The sequence below is a fragment of the Xyrauchen texanus genome, chromosome 36 (assembly GCF_025860055.1).
Source record: "Xyrauchen texanus isolate HMW12.3.18 chromosome 36, RBS_HiC_50CHRs, whole genome shotgun sequence".
NCBI classification, from domain to species: domain Eukaryota; kingdom Metazoa; phylum Chordata; class Actinopteri; order Cypriniformes; family Catostomidae; genus Xyrauchen; species Xyrauchen texanus.
The window spans coordinates 30,012,178-30,028,000 of record NC_068311.1 but is presented as its reverse complement, the minus strand read 5'-3'; the positions used below and the strand labels follow the sequence as shown (position 1 = coordinate 30,028,000).

The following is a 15,823-nucleotide window of genomic DNA, read 5'->3' as shown; positions in this document are numbered from 1 at the left end:
CATTTTTAGTGACTTTTTCTTTGAAAGTCTGTCTAAAATGCAAACATCTCAAAGTCTTCACTGTTGCACATAAAACTAGTGTTTGGCACATTGTTCAATGAAGTTTCCAAACAAGAGACTCTGATGTACCTTTCTTATTATTGTTCATCTGGGCCATCCAGATGCTTTGTTCTTTCAAGTAGTAGGCCCTACATGAATGAATGTTACATTTATATAGCACTTTATATATACAGTGAAATGGGAACTCTCTGCCACCACCACCAGTGTGCAGCATCCACCTGGATGATACAACGGCAGCCACAGTGTGCCAGTACACTCACCTGCTATTGGTGGAGAGGAGAGGGATATAGCCAATTCATGGATGGGATTATTAGGAGGCCATGACTGATAAAGGGCATGGCAAGATATTTCTTTCATGTGACTGTAAAGGTCTGACGGTATACATGCAGAATTAATCTAATTCATTGGGGTGAAAAAACAAGCAATGTTCCAATGTAAAGGGAAAAGCAGCTTTTCAAAGTTTTTTTTCAAATTCACTAATTAAAAACCTATAGCTATCGTTTTTTAAATCAAAATCAGTCCAAACGATGTGTTTCCAAACAAATCTTCTAAATATTATAAATTGTTAATAGTGTGAGCCTGTGCTTTTCTTGATAAGTTATTTTCACTGTGTAGATACTCGAAAATGATATTATACCTGGTGTGTTTTTATCTTAATGTACATTTACACATCATTTATATTCATATAATTTTAGTTTATGTCATTCTTCTGACAATTAAAAACAACTGAAATTGAATGAGTGAATTAAATAAGAAATTAAAAACTATAAATGAATGAATAAATAGATATACATTAAATAAATTAATGTATTAATCGATTTAATAAGCACGTGTCTACTGAGTGAAATATAATATATAATGTTACAGTTATGATATGTAAAACGGCAATGCATTTCTCAATATATTTTTTTTTTATTTGTTGCTCAAAGGAAATACAGGTGCTTCCAAAACACACACTTCTCACTATTTTAAGTTTTTTTTTTTAATAACTAGTGCGAGTACACTGAAAATGCAACAAAAAAAGTGTACTACGCGTACCCGGATGATGCACTTTTTCAAACGTCAAAACGAAGTGTGGAATGTTGGACACTTCGGTTACTCAGCGCACGTGGCTTCCCGTATATAACGGAAAGGGCGGAGTTACTGGCAGCGGTGGCAAAACAATTGTAAATAATGGAGAATATGACAACTCGTGAAACTTCTGTGAAGACAGCACCTTAGAAAAGTGAGTTAAACGCTTTACCATCATACCATGCTGTGTGAATATGTATATTATTGAGATATCAGTGTTGAACTGAGGGTGAATATCGCGCTAACGCTAGCAGCAACACAACGCTTAGGTTTGAAACGTCACTTCCGTCAACTGTTAAACGCCTACGTGTTCCATTTGGGACGATACAACAATTAGAAAATGTGTACACTACATATCTGAGTGCATAGTGTTTCGTGTGTTTGGGACACCTATTTGACTATTTTGCTGCTTTCTGTTCGATCACAGCAACTGAAGACCGCCCCATTTGACGTACACATTTCATTCAGACCAATTAAGTTGGACGCCTTTAATGTGATTCTAGCCAATCACAGTCACCCAGCTCACAGCAAACGAGCAGAAAGAAAAGATGGCGGCGAGGAACGGGAAGAGTGGTCTACTGGAAAAAGTAAGAAATCTTCATTGTATCTTGTATTTTTGAAGATGCGTTTTTTATTTCGAAACTACGTGAAGATGCGGTTTTATGTCGCCAATGTCTGATTATTTTACGTTTTCTTCTCACGCACAAAGTGGTCAGACGTGGAGGCTGATGCGGCTACAGTGCTAAACGAGTCATGTCAGCCCCAAAACGGAAACTTGAATAAATGGATGCACATTATACATTTCGCATTTATATATTAGTATACGAGCATGTATATTGAAACTACGCTTTTTAAAATGGGTTATACATAAATTATTATAATACAACATTGCAAAGGATTCATCAATATATGTCATGAACATAATTACATTCTTCAGCGTGATACGAATGGCAGCATATGGTTTAAAGTGAACTTGAGTAATTATATAGGATTTTCATACTTTTCCATTTATGTCATTCATAGCTAAATAGACCTATAAATTGAAACATGTATTTAACTAAACATACATAGTGCAACTAAACATACATGGTGCAATTAACGGAAACCGTCCAAGATCTTGCATCTAAACACGTGATAGTTCCATCCTTCCTGCATATTTGTCAGTTTAGCTTAATATCATATGATAGTTTATAGTTTTATATCACGAAAACGTATCCAAGTGTTATCACACACACACATTTTTATATTTTGACATTTTCATGAACATTTCATTAAATCTATTAAATCTCCCAGTCTACACTGTCATTAAATCAATTTAAAAATTAAGTAATATGTCTTTATGTTATGGTGTCCAGACATGTAAGAGTCACAATTTAGATGTTTTCTGTATGTAAGTAAACTCATTTACTTTAATTATTTTAGTGGAGGATTGATGAAAAGCCTGTGAAGATTGACAAATGGGATGGTGCAGCAGTGAAGAACTCTCTAGATGATGCAGCTAAGAAGGTATGTCCTTTTGCCTCCTTATATTTTAATTATTCACTTGTGCTTTTTTAATTTTTTTATGCATAACTGGTGAATGCATGTATTTTTTAATTCATCAGCTTTCTTTTTCCACCATAGGTTTTGATTGAAAAATACGGCTACGTTGAGAACTTCAGCCTAGTTGATGGACGTCTGTTCATTTGCACAATCTCCTGCATTTTTGCCATTCTAGCTTTAATTTGGGATTACCTACACCCATTCCCAGAATCAAAGCCAGTCCTGGCATGCTGTGTCATTTCATATCCTTTTTTCAGCAAACCAACTTCAAAAGGGATTATTTGCTCTGGTGGTTTTGTAAACAAAATGTAAATTGTGTCTTGCTTTGTAATCCATTTAGGGTACACCCTAACTCTGCACCCCATTCACTTCCATTCATACGCATCCAAACAGGGGAGACCGTAAACAGAAGTCCATGCTAAGAAATTGTGTGTTTCGCCCTGTACCAAATTTCAAGTTTGGTCTGCAGATTTTAATGATGAGTAGACGAGTGACCAATAGAAGATAGATTTGCCTCTTGGCTCATTAAAAAAATTAATATGGCAATATATTTTTAGATTTTGCAAATAATATTATTAGTTATTCGTGGTTTAGTAAGATGTATTAATTAAAAACTGAAGTCCTAGAGCATGACATTATATCCTTAATTGCAGGGAATGAAGTAATTTTATACACAAATTCTAGTGTGACTGCGGCTTTAGGCAGATTCTGTAGCTTCATCCTTTGAGAGAATTTTCCCCATATTTCTTTACCTTAACAGATCATCACATATTTCATAATGATGGGTGTTTTGACCATGTACACCTCTTACAAAGAGAGGAACATGTTCCTGATGGCCATGCAGAAAGACCAAGCTGGTATGGACCCAGATCACATTTGGCAGCTCTCCTCTAGTCTAAAAAGGTGAGTTTTCTCACCTTTTCCTTTTTACAGTGGCTGTTTGCATGAAATCATGGTTCCTCTGATTAAAAACAAATTAACAAGCCATTTTAGAGCAATTACATAAATATCAAGGCCTATATCATCAATGGGCTGAGAATTTTATATTTAATTTTTGAAAGGGCTGAGATTTAATTAAATTTATAAATGATGTATGCACACTGCTTGCTGCAAAGTTTATGCATGCTGCTCTGTCCTGTCTGTATTGTGTTGGTGTATTATTAGTGTTTTCAGAGCGTTTTTGAACTCTTGTCTTGTGCAGATTAACGGATGTGTGCAGTTCTGTTTGCTAACGTTTGCAGATCATGTTGTATTTAAAGGGATAGTTCACCCAAATATAAAAATTCCCATAATTTACTCACATTTATGCCATCACAGATGTGACTTTCTTCTGCTGAACTCAAACTAAGATTTTTTTTGGTAAAATATCTGCTCTGTTGGTCCTCACAATGAAAGTGAATGGTGACCAGACCTTTTGAAGCTTATAAAAAATCAGATTCTTTACCTTCAGAAGCTAGATAAGTGTGGGTGACAAACAGCTCAATATTTTTTTTTTATTTGGATTTTTCCACTGGAGTCTTATGGGTTACTTTTAATGGTGCCTTTATTTGATTTTTGGAACATCAAAGGTCTGGTCACCATTGAAATGTAAGAATGTACAGAACTCCGATATTCTTCTAAAAATCTTAGTTTGTGTTTGCAGAAGAAAAATTCCTACATTTCTGGTATGACATGAGGTTGAGTAAATAATGAGAGAAGTTTCATTTTTGGGTGAACTCTCTCTTTAAAACACCCCAGATTAACTTTGATTTCACATTTACGATTAGGATATACATCTATTGTGGATTTGAACTGTGCAACAAGGCTTTCCTGCAGTTGTCTGCCAAAATAAAAGCTCAATGGTTTAGACTAGAGTTCCATAATTTAACTGGACCGCATAGCAATGTCTCATGCAAGTCAAGATTTTGTACAGATATATTACTATTTTATATTAAATCTATTAATAATAAATAAAAATGACAATAATATTCTGGGTTCCAAAATATGATAAGTAGGCTGACACCAGATCACAAATTGGACAAACCCATACATAATGGACCGGTACAATGTGAATATGAGGAAGACATATTTTTTCTGTTTCACTGTTTAAATTGTTTATTTTTTTATTTATTTTGTGGCTGAAGTGAAAAGGTCCAAGTTTAGTTCTTTTTTGAAAAGCCTTTAAAGTGTAGACAGTCTTTTATTTGGCTCAAAACATAACCAAATTCTGGTCAAAAGGAATAAATTACTAGTTTTTTTGTTTATGATATTGCAGTTTAAATAGCAACATTTTAACGCTCTATGACCTTTTTGTCCAAATAATGCAGCCCTAATCACAACAGTCTGTGCTCAGCCCAGTTTTTGAAGCCTTGTGTTCCTGTATGCCACATTATCACAAAGCAGTGCGCTTTGGTCAAGTGTCCCTATGGGCTCATGGTAAAAAAAAAAGTATACTTTAGAAGGCTAGAATACCCGACTGGGCATGAGATGTAACAGTGCATGGAAAAGGAAGTATGCCTTAGCCTTTAGTTCAGAGGTTTGAAATTGAAATGTTGGACACAAAGCCTGCCATCTAAATTGTCATCAATTACCTCCCAGATCTAGCTAATACACTTTTGCTCCCAGACATAACCAATGGCGATTTTATGGAATCAATTCCACACCACATATATTTGCAAAAATATAAAGTATCACAAAAGTAAAATAAAGTATCGAGAGAAAAAAAGAAAGTTTTGCAAACAAAAATAAAGAATTGCAAAATATAAATAAATATAGATATAATTAATTGCAAAAATCTATGATTGTTGTAAAAGAAACTAAAGAACTTTTATCCTTTTTTATCTCTGCAACAGATTTTTAGGCAGCAATGATTTTGCCACATCTTTTTCTTTGCAATGACTACTAATTATTTTGCAACACTCCTTTTAATCTGAATTTCAATCACGTGTGAGCTCATGATAAAGTTTTGCCTTTGCGCTTCACTTTTCTGTGCGTTTAGCTTTTTATTTGTAATCTATTTGTCTCCTTTAACACCATGGAAATCTAGGCCCGCGGACGGGCCCTTAAATGTACAAAATAAAAGTATGCGATAAACAAAACAGCTGTGTGTTACATTGGTACACATGCCACATATCTTTGGAAAGCTACATTTCTTGATTTTCTATTGATATAAACCATTTTAAGATACAATCACAAAAGCAGGTACAATCTATATCTTTGTCAGACCACCAACATATAAACAACCAATAACAAAATTTAGGCAACTCACCTATGATGCCTCATAGTTGTACACTGAGCCATAACTTCCCGACAAAAAGCGGTGTTGTTTCATTGTCAAATGTCCAAATGATCAAATCAAGTAAAATGTTTAGTCCAAATCACATTATTACATCAATAAATATCCACAGACTCTTGTTGCATCATTTCAAAGCACCTGGCAGCTGTGCCTAATCTTTCACATATTACGGTAATAACTTCAGTTCAGATGTAAACATTTCCTATATCCGGTATCAAAATGGAAGCACGCACTCTGGCCTTTCGATTGACACCTCATTTGACCCAATAGGAGCTTCCATGTCCTGTCCACAGCCTTCAATACCCAACCACCATCTGTGTCGAGTGTAAGGGCATACCCACTTTCCTTTGTTTACTGATCAAACCAATTACATTGAAGAGTGGAAATGACTGACGCATCGTATAGCCAATGAAATTCTGAAAACAGTGATATGCGGCTTTAGTGGAACTATTAGATGACGGCTCTGTTATTCCTGTCGCTAAAGTTTCCTCGAGTTTACCCCTGCTAATGGCCTCCGATGCGTAAATGCATGCAGAGCTGCTTTGGAACTGTTTACACATTTGGCGATTTAAATATGGTTCACCCCAGGATGTGATATAAGAAGGCATTCATTGTCAAAATTCTGAGTTTGGAGATGAAATTTCTGAAAACAATACAGATGATTCAGAGGCAGATGGAGAGATGAGACACGGCTCTGGACAAGTAAGTGTTTTCTTGTGTTTATAACATATATTACTGTATATTCGCATAAATAAGCTTTAGTTTGAATAATGAATACACATTTTGTAATTACCCTTTGTCCTGTGTTTCCTCAGTGAGTGTTTGAACCGTTTGTGCGTGTTTTTAGTTCATTGTTTGTTTCAGATCTATTGACATGCTATATAGATGTTTTGTATATTTACTGTAAAATATATATATATATATATATATATATATATATATATATATATATATATATATATATATATATAGTAAATAAATCAATAAGTATAAGTTGAAAATAAGAATATATGTTGTGTTTGAGAGTCTATTTGTTACAATGCTGGGGAGGTGGGGGAGGTGTAGGGCCATCTATTTGTTACAGTGCTGAATTCATGGGGAGGTGTAGGCCCATCTCTTTGTTCCATAGTACATTGGCAAAGTATACAGTATTTACAGTAAATATACATACAATAATAAATTTTTACACACTCGAAAAGAAAAACTAATAAATATATATATATATATATATATATATATATATATATATATATATATATATAGAATACAGAAAAGATGGAGAAGTTGTGTCTAGCTTTGTAAATTACATTTATTTATTATCCCCACTCAGCAAGCGGCCACATAAAGTGGAGCAGCAGGACAGCACCTCATCAAGAGAGGAGGGCTTTCAGAGAGACCCTTGCTGAGGAGCATGGCAGAGTTGGGGTCTCAATCCACAGCCAGACCCGTATCTCCTGCTCCACGAAGAGCACATCACAGGCTGTTGCACATCACCAAATCTTGCACCGCTGGTGGGTCTGAAGTGCAGGCAGTGTCATGCAAAGACACCAGTGAAGTACTCTCCTGTGTTGTGCCTATGTGCTTTGTACACAAATGTGACTGCTACAATGACTGGCATGTTGCTAGAAACATGTACAATTTTATAATGGTTTGTAAATACTTTATGTAAAAATTAATGTAAATAGTTTGTTGTGTATTTTTATATAAACAAATTGTCCACCATAGCACTAGTTTTGACTCTTTTATATGCACAACATTTAGTTTCAAGAAGGAAAAGGCACTCTAATGTGTTTATGCATCAGTTACTCTGTGTCAACAAAACTAATAGTGGATCTGGATATGGAATATGATAGCTCTAAGTGTCATCTTTCATTAGAGCCCACAATTATGACTGTATGTTGAAGCGTTCAAAAGTTGCAGCCTTTTTGTCCTAGGTTTCCAAAGTGACCTTTTGGAGTATCCAAAAGGCACTTTTATAAAACGCCTGGGTGTACCCTTAGAAAAACATGTGTAAAATATTCATTTTTTTATGATATTGTTATAACATTTGAACCTGGACTAGGTAAGGATTCATGCTGTGATCCCATTGTGTTCTCAAGCTAATAGCTACAAGTTATAGTCATCTGCAGGCATCTGTATGCAAAAAAAATTTCAGGTAGGAAAAAGAAAATTCTATTTCATTGTGTTCAAACTTCTATTACTCAAAATCAGTAGCACTTACAGTAATTCTGACTGCTGGAGAAAAAACTTCAGAGTGTCCCCTTTCAAATGTGACCAAAACCATGCATGTACTCCAAACGGTTCAAGAACAGCTTTAAATTTACTTTGGGTATGCCTTGATTAGGCGTTTTAGGCTAATTTTACAGGATTGGGAAGAGGTTAACAGTGATAATGTAACATCTATTTATTTATATATTTTTAAATATGGAGTTTACATTTTTTTTTAGAAGACAACATACTATGGTATAGACAATTATAATCTATAAAGTAAACATAAGAATCAATCAATTGAGAAAGAAAAAAAACTGCAGATGCTGGCTATTTCAGACACGTTAGCGAGTATGGCTAATAAATCCACCGCTTTAACTGATCTCTAACTACTTTATCTGAAGCAAACGCTGTTAAAAACACATTTAATGCTAATTAAATAAAAGGAAACAATCAACTTCACATACCTGAGATCCACCCGCATGCCTCTGCTCGGCCATGATGTTTGATCTGTGTCTTAAGCTAATGACGTAACTTCCAGGGAGGCATCACTGAGCCCGTTGTACACGCCCCAATCCCCTGACTCCACCCCCACGTCAAAACAGTGCCATAAAGTGAAACGCACAGAAAAGTGAAGTGCAAAGGCAAAATGGTATCATGAGCTCACACGTGACTGAAATGCAGAATAAAAGGAGTGTTACAAAATAATTAGACATTGCAAAGAAAAAGATGTGTGGCAAAATCATTGCTGCCTAAAAATCTGTTGCAGAGATAAAAAGGATAAAAGTTCTTTAGTTTCTTTTACAACAGTAATTGATTTTTGCAATTTAATTATCTTGTTTTTGCTATTTTATTTATATTTTGCAATTCTTTATTTTTGTTTGTAAAACTTTCTTGTTTTTCTCTTGATACTTTTTTACTTTTGTGATACTTAATTTTTGTTTAAAAAAATGTTTTTTTGCCCAATACTTTTTTTTTCTTTTGCAAAACTTTATATTTTTGCAAATATATGTGGCATGGAATTGATTCCATACGATTTTCTTTAAGAAACAACAACAAAAAATCAGTTTGAAGGGTATTACACCTATTATAACTAAATGTCTTGTTTCTATTAGGTTTGATGACCAGTATACATTAAGAATGTCCTTCACAGATGGGAAAACCAAGCAGACGAGGGAGACTGAGTTTACAAAGTCTGTTGGGACATTCTTTGATGAGAATGGAACGTTGGTGATGGACCAATTTGAAAAAAGTGCCTCAAAGCTTCATGACACATTGGCCACAGAGAAGAAGACAAAGTAGCGTTTAGTCTAAACTGATGGCACCAGCCCTCTGCGGTCCAGCACTCATGGTAACATTGGCTCTAGTGGGACAAAACACAGATGTTATTCAGGCTTGTGTGCTATCAGAGTTTAACTATCAACTGTAACATTACATACCGTCAGCATAGTGTTTTTTTTTTTTTTATTGCTTTGTGTATAATCTGGTTTGTTTTTGTTTCATGGATCATCTTTGTGTTCTTTCTTTTAAATGAAAGTTCAATTTATACAAATGTCTCAGTTTGACATTCTTATAGAAAGTTCACCCAGAAATGAAAATATATGTTTCTCTATAATTTACTCACCCTCATGCTGGCTTTTGTTATCCACGGCAGAGCGATGCAGTTTTGGAACAACATGAAGGTGGGTCAATGATGACAAGTTTAATTTTGGGGTGAACTATTCCTTTGAAACGAGAGAAGCCAGACATTTTGCCTGATATGCTTAGAATCAGTGTTCCTCAGTGTCAGTATATTTTAAGTACATGTAAGCACTCATTTAAACTGTAATACTGTTGTTTTGTGATCACAAACAGTTCCCAGTAGGCTTTTAAATGTTGAGTGAATATTTACATACATATTTTCATAAATTAAAATTAGTTTTGGAGTATAATATATACACACACATTTGTCCCAAGAGCCTTATTAAATGTGACTTTTTGATCTTATCAATTTGTGCTTTTTATGTTGTTATGGCTTTAAAAGACACCAAAAAAGGGACTGTATGCGTCTGTTTTGTTGCCCTCTTGGCTGCTTTTGATACTTTTGTGTTTTGCCATTTAATTTTGAACAGGGAGAATCATTTTGTTCCTATGTTTGGAGGTAGAATGTGGATTAGTTTTGACCTGTTTTTTCACAGTCGTGGATCTGGATTTTCTTTTTCGTTTTTGTCATCAAATAATTCCATGCAGGTTTTTGGTTTCATTTTTTATTTATTTTGAAAAGGTTAAAAACATTTGGATGCAGATCCATACTCCATAATGTGAAATAGGCCTACTGAATTCCACAAAGTAGTCTTTGCCGTTTTTGTTTAGGCTAATGATTTTCAACCTTAGTTATCCATAATGTATGTGCCTGTTCTTCTCAAACAAACAATAATTAAAAAAAGTTATAAAATAAAATGACATGGCATTTTTACATTTGTGTTCACATGTCTGATCTTTTTTTTAATCAGAACTTGGTCACATTCCAATTATAACTGTGAACTGGCTGACCCAATTTCAACTCAATTAATACAAAATTCTGATTTTAGAAATAATAAGTCAGCTAGAATATGCATGTATTATTCAGAATTCTGTTTTTTTTTTTTTTTTTTTTTTTAAATGTCTATATATTACAGTGCACATTCAGAAAAAATTCTCATCCTAAAAATGTTTCTTCAATTGCTTGATTCTTCGTTTGCTTCACACTGTTTTAATTTTGTTTTGGCATGCACAGAGAAAGTAATATTCTTTTACAGTCGATATTACGAAGAAAGTGTACTTGACCCAAAATCTGATTCACAGGCATATACTTGCTGTCTTCAAATTTCTTGATCCCAGAATATAGGTTTAATGGGATTATGGCAATCAGATTAACATGTTTATTGGTGCACACATTATCATAACGATCACATTCCACAACGATCAAATGTTTTCGAGCTCATTCATTAAAGAAAATTTCGTTTTATGACTGTTTTTAATAAACAAAGAACATCAATCATTTACTGTATTCACCTAAATGAATGCGATTCTGCAAATGATGTTTCTCAAAAACGGCATTTACAAAACCATCTTAAAGGAATAGTTAGCTAAATTAAAAAAACAAATTCTCACTTGCTCACCCTCATGCCATCCTAGATATGTAACATTCTTCTGCTAAACACAAATTAACATTTTTAGAAGAATATGTCAGTTCTGTCAAGTGAATTGCTGCCAGAACTTTGAAGCTCAAAAATCACAAAGCAGCATAAAGGTTATCCATAAGACTCCAGTGGTTAAATCCATGTCTTCAGAAGCGATATGATAGGTGTGGGTGAGAAACCGATCAAGATTTAAGTATTTTTTTGCTATCAATCTCCACTTTCACATTTTCTTTTGTTTTTGGCTATTCACATTCTTCGGGCATCCTCGCCATCTACTGGGCAGGGAGGAGAATTTATAGTAAAAAAAAAAGGCCAAGTTTGTTTTTCTGATGGGCAGTCTTCATTAGGTTTACCATTTGGATTTCAATTTGCTTTTAACAATTTTTACTATAAATTCTTCTCCCTGCCTAGTAGGTGTCAATATACTTTAATGTGAATGGCCAAGAACAAAAGAATGTGAATGTGGACATTATAGGTTAAAGGGAATTAAATATTGATCTGTTTCTCACCCACACCTATCATATTGCTTTTGAAGATATGGATTTAACCACAGAGTCATATGGATTACTTTTATGCTAACTTTATTTTCTTTTTGAGTTTCAAAGTTCTGGCCACTATTCACTTGCATTGATTGGACCATCAGAGTCCAATATGTGGAAACCAGAATATTGGCTTAACAGAGTTATGGTGATCAGATAAATGTGTTTTTGACCGCACACATAATCATAATGCCTACATTCCAATATGAATCCAAATAGGTGCAAATGATGTGAAGCGGTGTGTCAATTTTGATCATCTCAGCTAGGTGAAACATACATCTTTTATTTCACCACAAAACACATATGTCGCCACTATTAAGATGGGCCTCATAAATGCAAGTTCAATATCGAAAGTCTTTTATTACTGTCCGGCTGTGACTTTAATTTCCCCACGGAGGTGGCATTCCCACTGTTTTTAAAAACACTTAAATGCAGAACACTTCCTATGGACATGTATTCCAGTTTTGAGGTCCAAATATTAAAGATTGACATATTGGGTCCTGTTTTATGTGCACTTGTGTACAGACCTCCCAGATTTAAACATTTTCAGACTTTCTCTCTGGTCTGGTGTCTCGTGGTGACTGACTCCTGATTCTTGGGGATTTCAATATTCATGTATGCTGTCCATCAAAACCTTGGAAATGAATTTATCTCCCTTTACATTTTGTACGGCATGTCACTGGTCCTACTCACAATATGGGTCATACATTAGATCTTGTGTTGTCTTATGGTTTTCTGTATCCAATTAAGAGGTCTTAGATATTGGTATTACTCCAGGTAGGGAAGGAGGTATTGCCCCAAGTGAAGGAGTTCAAGTACCTCGGGGTCTTGTTCACGAGTGAGGGAACAGTGGAGCAGGAGGTTGGCCGGAGAATCGGGGCAGCGGTGGCGGTATTGCACTCGCTCTATCGCACCGTTGTCACGAAAAGAGAGCTGAGCCGAAAGGCAAAGCTCTCGATCTTCCGGTCAATTTTTGTTCCTATGGTCATGAAGGCTGGGACATGACCGAAAGAACTAGGTCGCGAGTACGAGTGGCCGAAATGGGCTTCCTCAGAAGGGTGGCGGGCTTCTCCCTTAGAGTTAGGGTGAGGAGCTCAGTCATCCGTGAGGAGCTCGGAGTAGAGCCGCTGCTCCTTTGCGTTGAAAGGAGTCAGTTGAGGTGGTTTGGGCATCTGGTAAGGATGCCCCCTGGCCGCCTCCCTAGGGAGGTGTTTCAGGCACGTCCAGCTGGGAGGAGGCCTCGGGGAAGACCCAGGATTAGGTGGAGAGATTACATCTCCACACTGGCCTGGGAACACCTCGGGGTCCCTCAGTCAGAGCTGGTTAATGTGGCTCGGGATAGGAAAGTTTGGGGCACCTGCTGGAGCTGCTGCCCCCGCGAGCTGACTTCGGATAAGCGGTTGAAGATGGATGGATGAATGGAGATATTGGCATTTCTGAACATTATTCAATAATGTTTGAGTCTGTGTCTATGTGTCCTTTCCCTACTTTTCCCTACTTGCATCATCTCGGATAACACAAATTGTTTTTGTTCAAAACAATTGAATCTGTTTTAAACCCAAATAAAAATGCTTTTCTGGACCCCACCCAAGAGAACTGTGAAACGTTTTTTAACTTTTTTTTTTATTCACAAAATTGAGCAGATTAAAGGTGCGACTGTACTTTCACAATTTGATCAACCACTTATTCCTTCCCCATCCAGCTCCCTAACACACTTTAAACCAGTTACATCAGAACAGTGTTCCAGTTCCAAACTGGATATTCTTTCTGCACGCCTTCTTAAAGAAGTTTTCATGACTATCAGTTCCAGTGTGAGCTATAATTAACAGCTAGATTATAGTAGAGTTGTTACAAGTAGTTTTAAGCATGCAATTCTACATCCTTTGTTTAAAAAAACTTTTTCTAAAATACAGTACTAAACCTGTCATAATCACTAAAAAGATGTTGATTACAAAAAATATAATGCAATATGATATTATATGCAATATGAGAGATTTATAAACAATCTTAGTGGGCTGGTAATTTTTGATTGGGAACACAAAATGTGTTTGCACAAAATGAACATAACACAAAGGTTAAATCAGTCTGTTTTTAAATCACTGTCATTTTGTTTGTTTGATCTGTAAAGCATTTTGGGTCAGCTTCTGTTGTTTTTAAATCAGAATCAGCTTTATTGCCAAGTATGCTTACACATAAAAGGAATTTGTCTTGGTGACAGGAGCTTCTAGTGTACAACAACACAAACAATACAGCAGCAAGACATAGGTCATTAAAAACAAAAAGAATAATAAAATAAATAATTATACATACATACACTCACCTTCATACATGCCCACATACGTAGTGGAAATCTGTTATATAAAGAACAAAAATACAGTATATTATGTACAGTGCAATGTATGTAATTGCAGAAGTGGATATGTTGGATAATATGTATAGACTTAACCAGTGCTGATGGTACAGGTGGTGGAAGTGAATTTTCCCTGCCTCACAAGCTGCTGCCGGTCTGTCAGAAAGCCGGTGATCCACTGACAGGTAGACATGGGAACAGGGAGTTGGGTTAACTTAGTCCGGAGAATAGCTGGGATGATGGTGTTGAAAGCCAAGCTGAAGTCCACAAAAAGTATCCTTGCGTATGTCCCCGGTCTGTCCAGATGTTGCAGGACGTGATGCAATCCCATGTTGACTGCATCATCCACAGACCTGTTTGCTCGATAAGCAAATTGAAGGGGATCCAGAAAGGGTCTAGGGATGTCCTTCAGGTGGGCCAACACCAGTCTCTCAAATGACTTCATGACCACAGATGTCAGGGCGACAGATCCGTAGTCATTAAGTTCTTGGATTTTTGGTTTCTTAGGGACAGGGATAATAATTGAGCGTTTGAAGCAGCATGGGATTTCACACCGCTCCAGTGATCTATTGAAGATCTGTGTGAAGATGGGGGCCACTTGGTTAGCACAGGAACGAAGGCACGCTGTGTGTGTGTGTGTGTGGGGGTGGGGGGGTTGCAGGAGGTGTTAATGTTTGTGTGAAGTGAAGGTCAGAGTGTGCAGGGTGTGAAATTGGGCCTATCGAATCTGCAGTAGAACATATTCAGGTCGTCAGCCAGTTGTTGGTCCACCACAGGGTTGGGGGTAGGAGTCCTGTAATTAGTAAGTTGTTTCAGGCCACTCCACACTAATGCAGGTTCATTAGCTGAAAACTTGTTTTTCAGCTTCTCAGAGTAACTTCTTTTAGCCACTCTGATTTCCTTATTCAGTGTGTTCCTGGCCTGATTATACAAGACTTTTTCCACACCCCTGTAAGCATCCTCTTTGGCATGACGAATCTGTCTTAGTTTTCCTGTGAACCATAGTTTATCATTGTTGAATGATAAAAATGTCGTAGTAGGTATGCACATGCCCTCACAGAAACTGATGTATGATGTAACAGTATCTGTTAGCTCATCCAGGTCTGTAGCTGCAGCTTCAAAAACACTCCAATCAGTGCAATCAAAGCAGGCTTGTAGTTTCAGCTCTGCTTCATTAGTCCATCTCTTTACAGTCCTTACAACCGGCTTTGTTGATTTAAATTTCTGCCAGTAGGTCAGAAGAAGATGAACCAGACAGTGATCAGAGAGTCCCAAAGCTGCACGTGGGACAGAGCGATATGCATCCTTTATTGTTGTGTAGCAGTGATCCAATATAGTCCTGTCTCTGGTGGGGCATGTAATGTGCTGTCTGTATTTGGGCAGTTCCAGTGTGAGATTTGCTTTGTTAAGGTCCACAAGAATAATAATAACTAAGTCCGGGTATTGTTGTTCTGTGATTTGATCAGCCAGCTGTTGCAGCGCTATGTTCCCAGACGCGTTTGGAGGAATGTAAACACACACCAGAATAAACCAAGAAAACTCCTGCAGCGAGTAGAACGGTTTACAGTTAATAAAGAGCGCTTCCAGATTAGGACAGCACATCCTCTTTAACGTTGTT

The 15,823-nt window shown here is 36.4% G+C and overlaps 1 protein-coding gene across 1 annotated transcript; it reads left to right on the top strand.

Moving 5' to 3' along the window:
* Positions 1–1,146: 1,146 nt before the first annotated feature.
* On the top strand, positions 1,147–10,661 carry LOC127629953 (signal peptidase complex subunit 2-like). Its single transcript, XM_052107287.1, has 6 exons — positions 1,147–1,285; positions 1,559–1,718; positions 2,554–2,637; positions 2,755–2,907; positions 3,434–3,576; positions 9,271–10,661. The coding sequence occupies exons 2-6, from the start codon at positions 1,680–1,682 to the stop codon at positions 9,455–9,457; spliced, it is 606 nt and encodes a 201-aa protein (XP_051963247.1). The 5' UTR covers positions 1,147–1,285; positions 1,559–1,679; the 3' UTR covers positions 9,458–10,661.
* The last annotated feature ends 5,162 nt before the right edge of the window (positions 10,662–15,823 follow it).

Excerpts from the sequence above, each read along its gene's own strand:
- LOC127629953 (XM_052107287.1), top strand. The coding sequence starts at position 1,680 with ATGGCGGCGAGGAACGGGAAGAGTGGTCTACTGGAAAAA. Across the intron at positions 2,638-2,754 it reads TAGATGATGCAGCTAAGAAG|GTTTTGATTGAAAAATACGG; the intron begins GTATGTCCTTTT and ends TTTCCACCATAG. Across the intron at positions 2,908-3,433 it reads AGCCAGTCCTGGCATGCTGT|ATCATCACATATTTCATAAT; the intron begins GTCATTTCATAT and ends TTACCTTAACAG.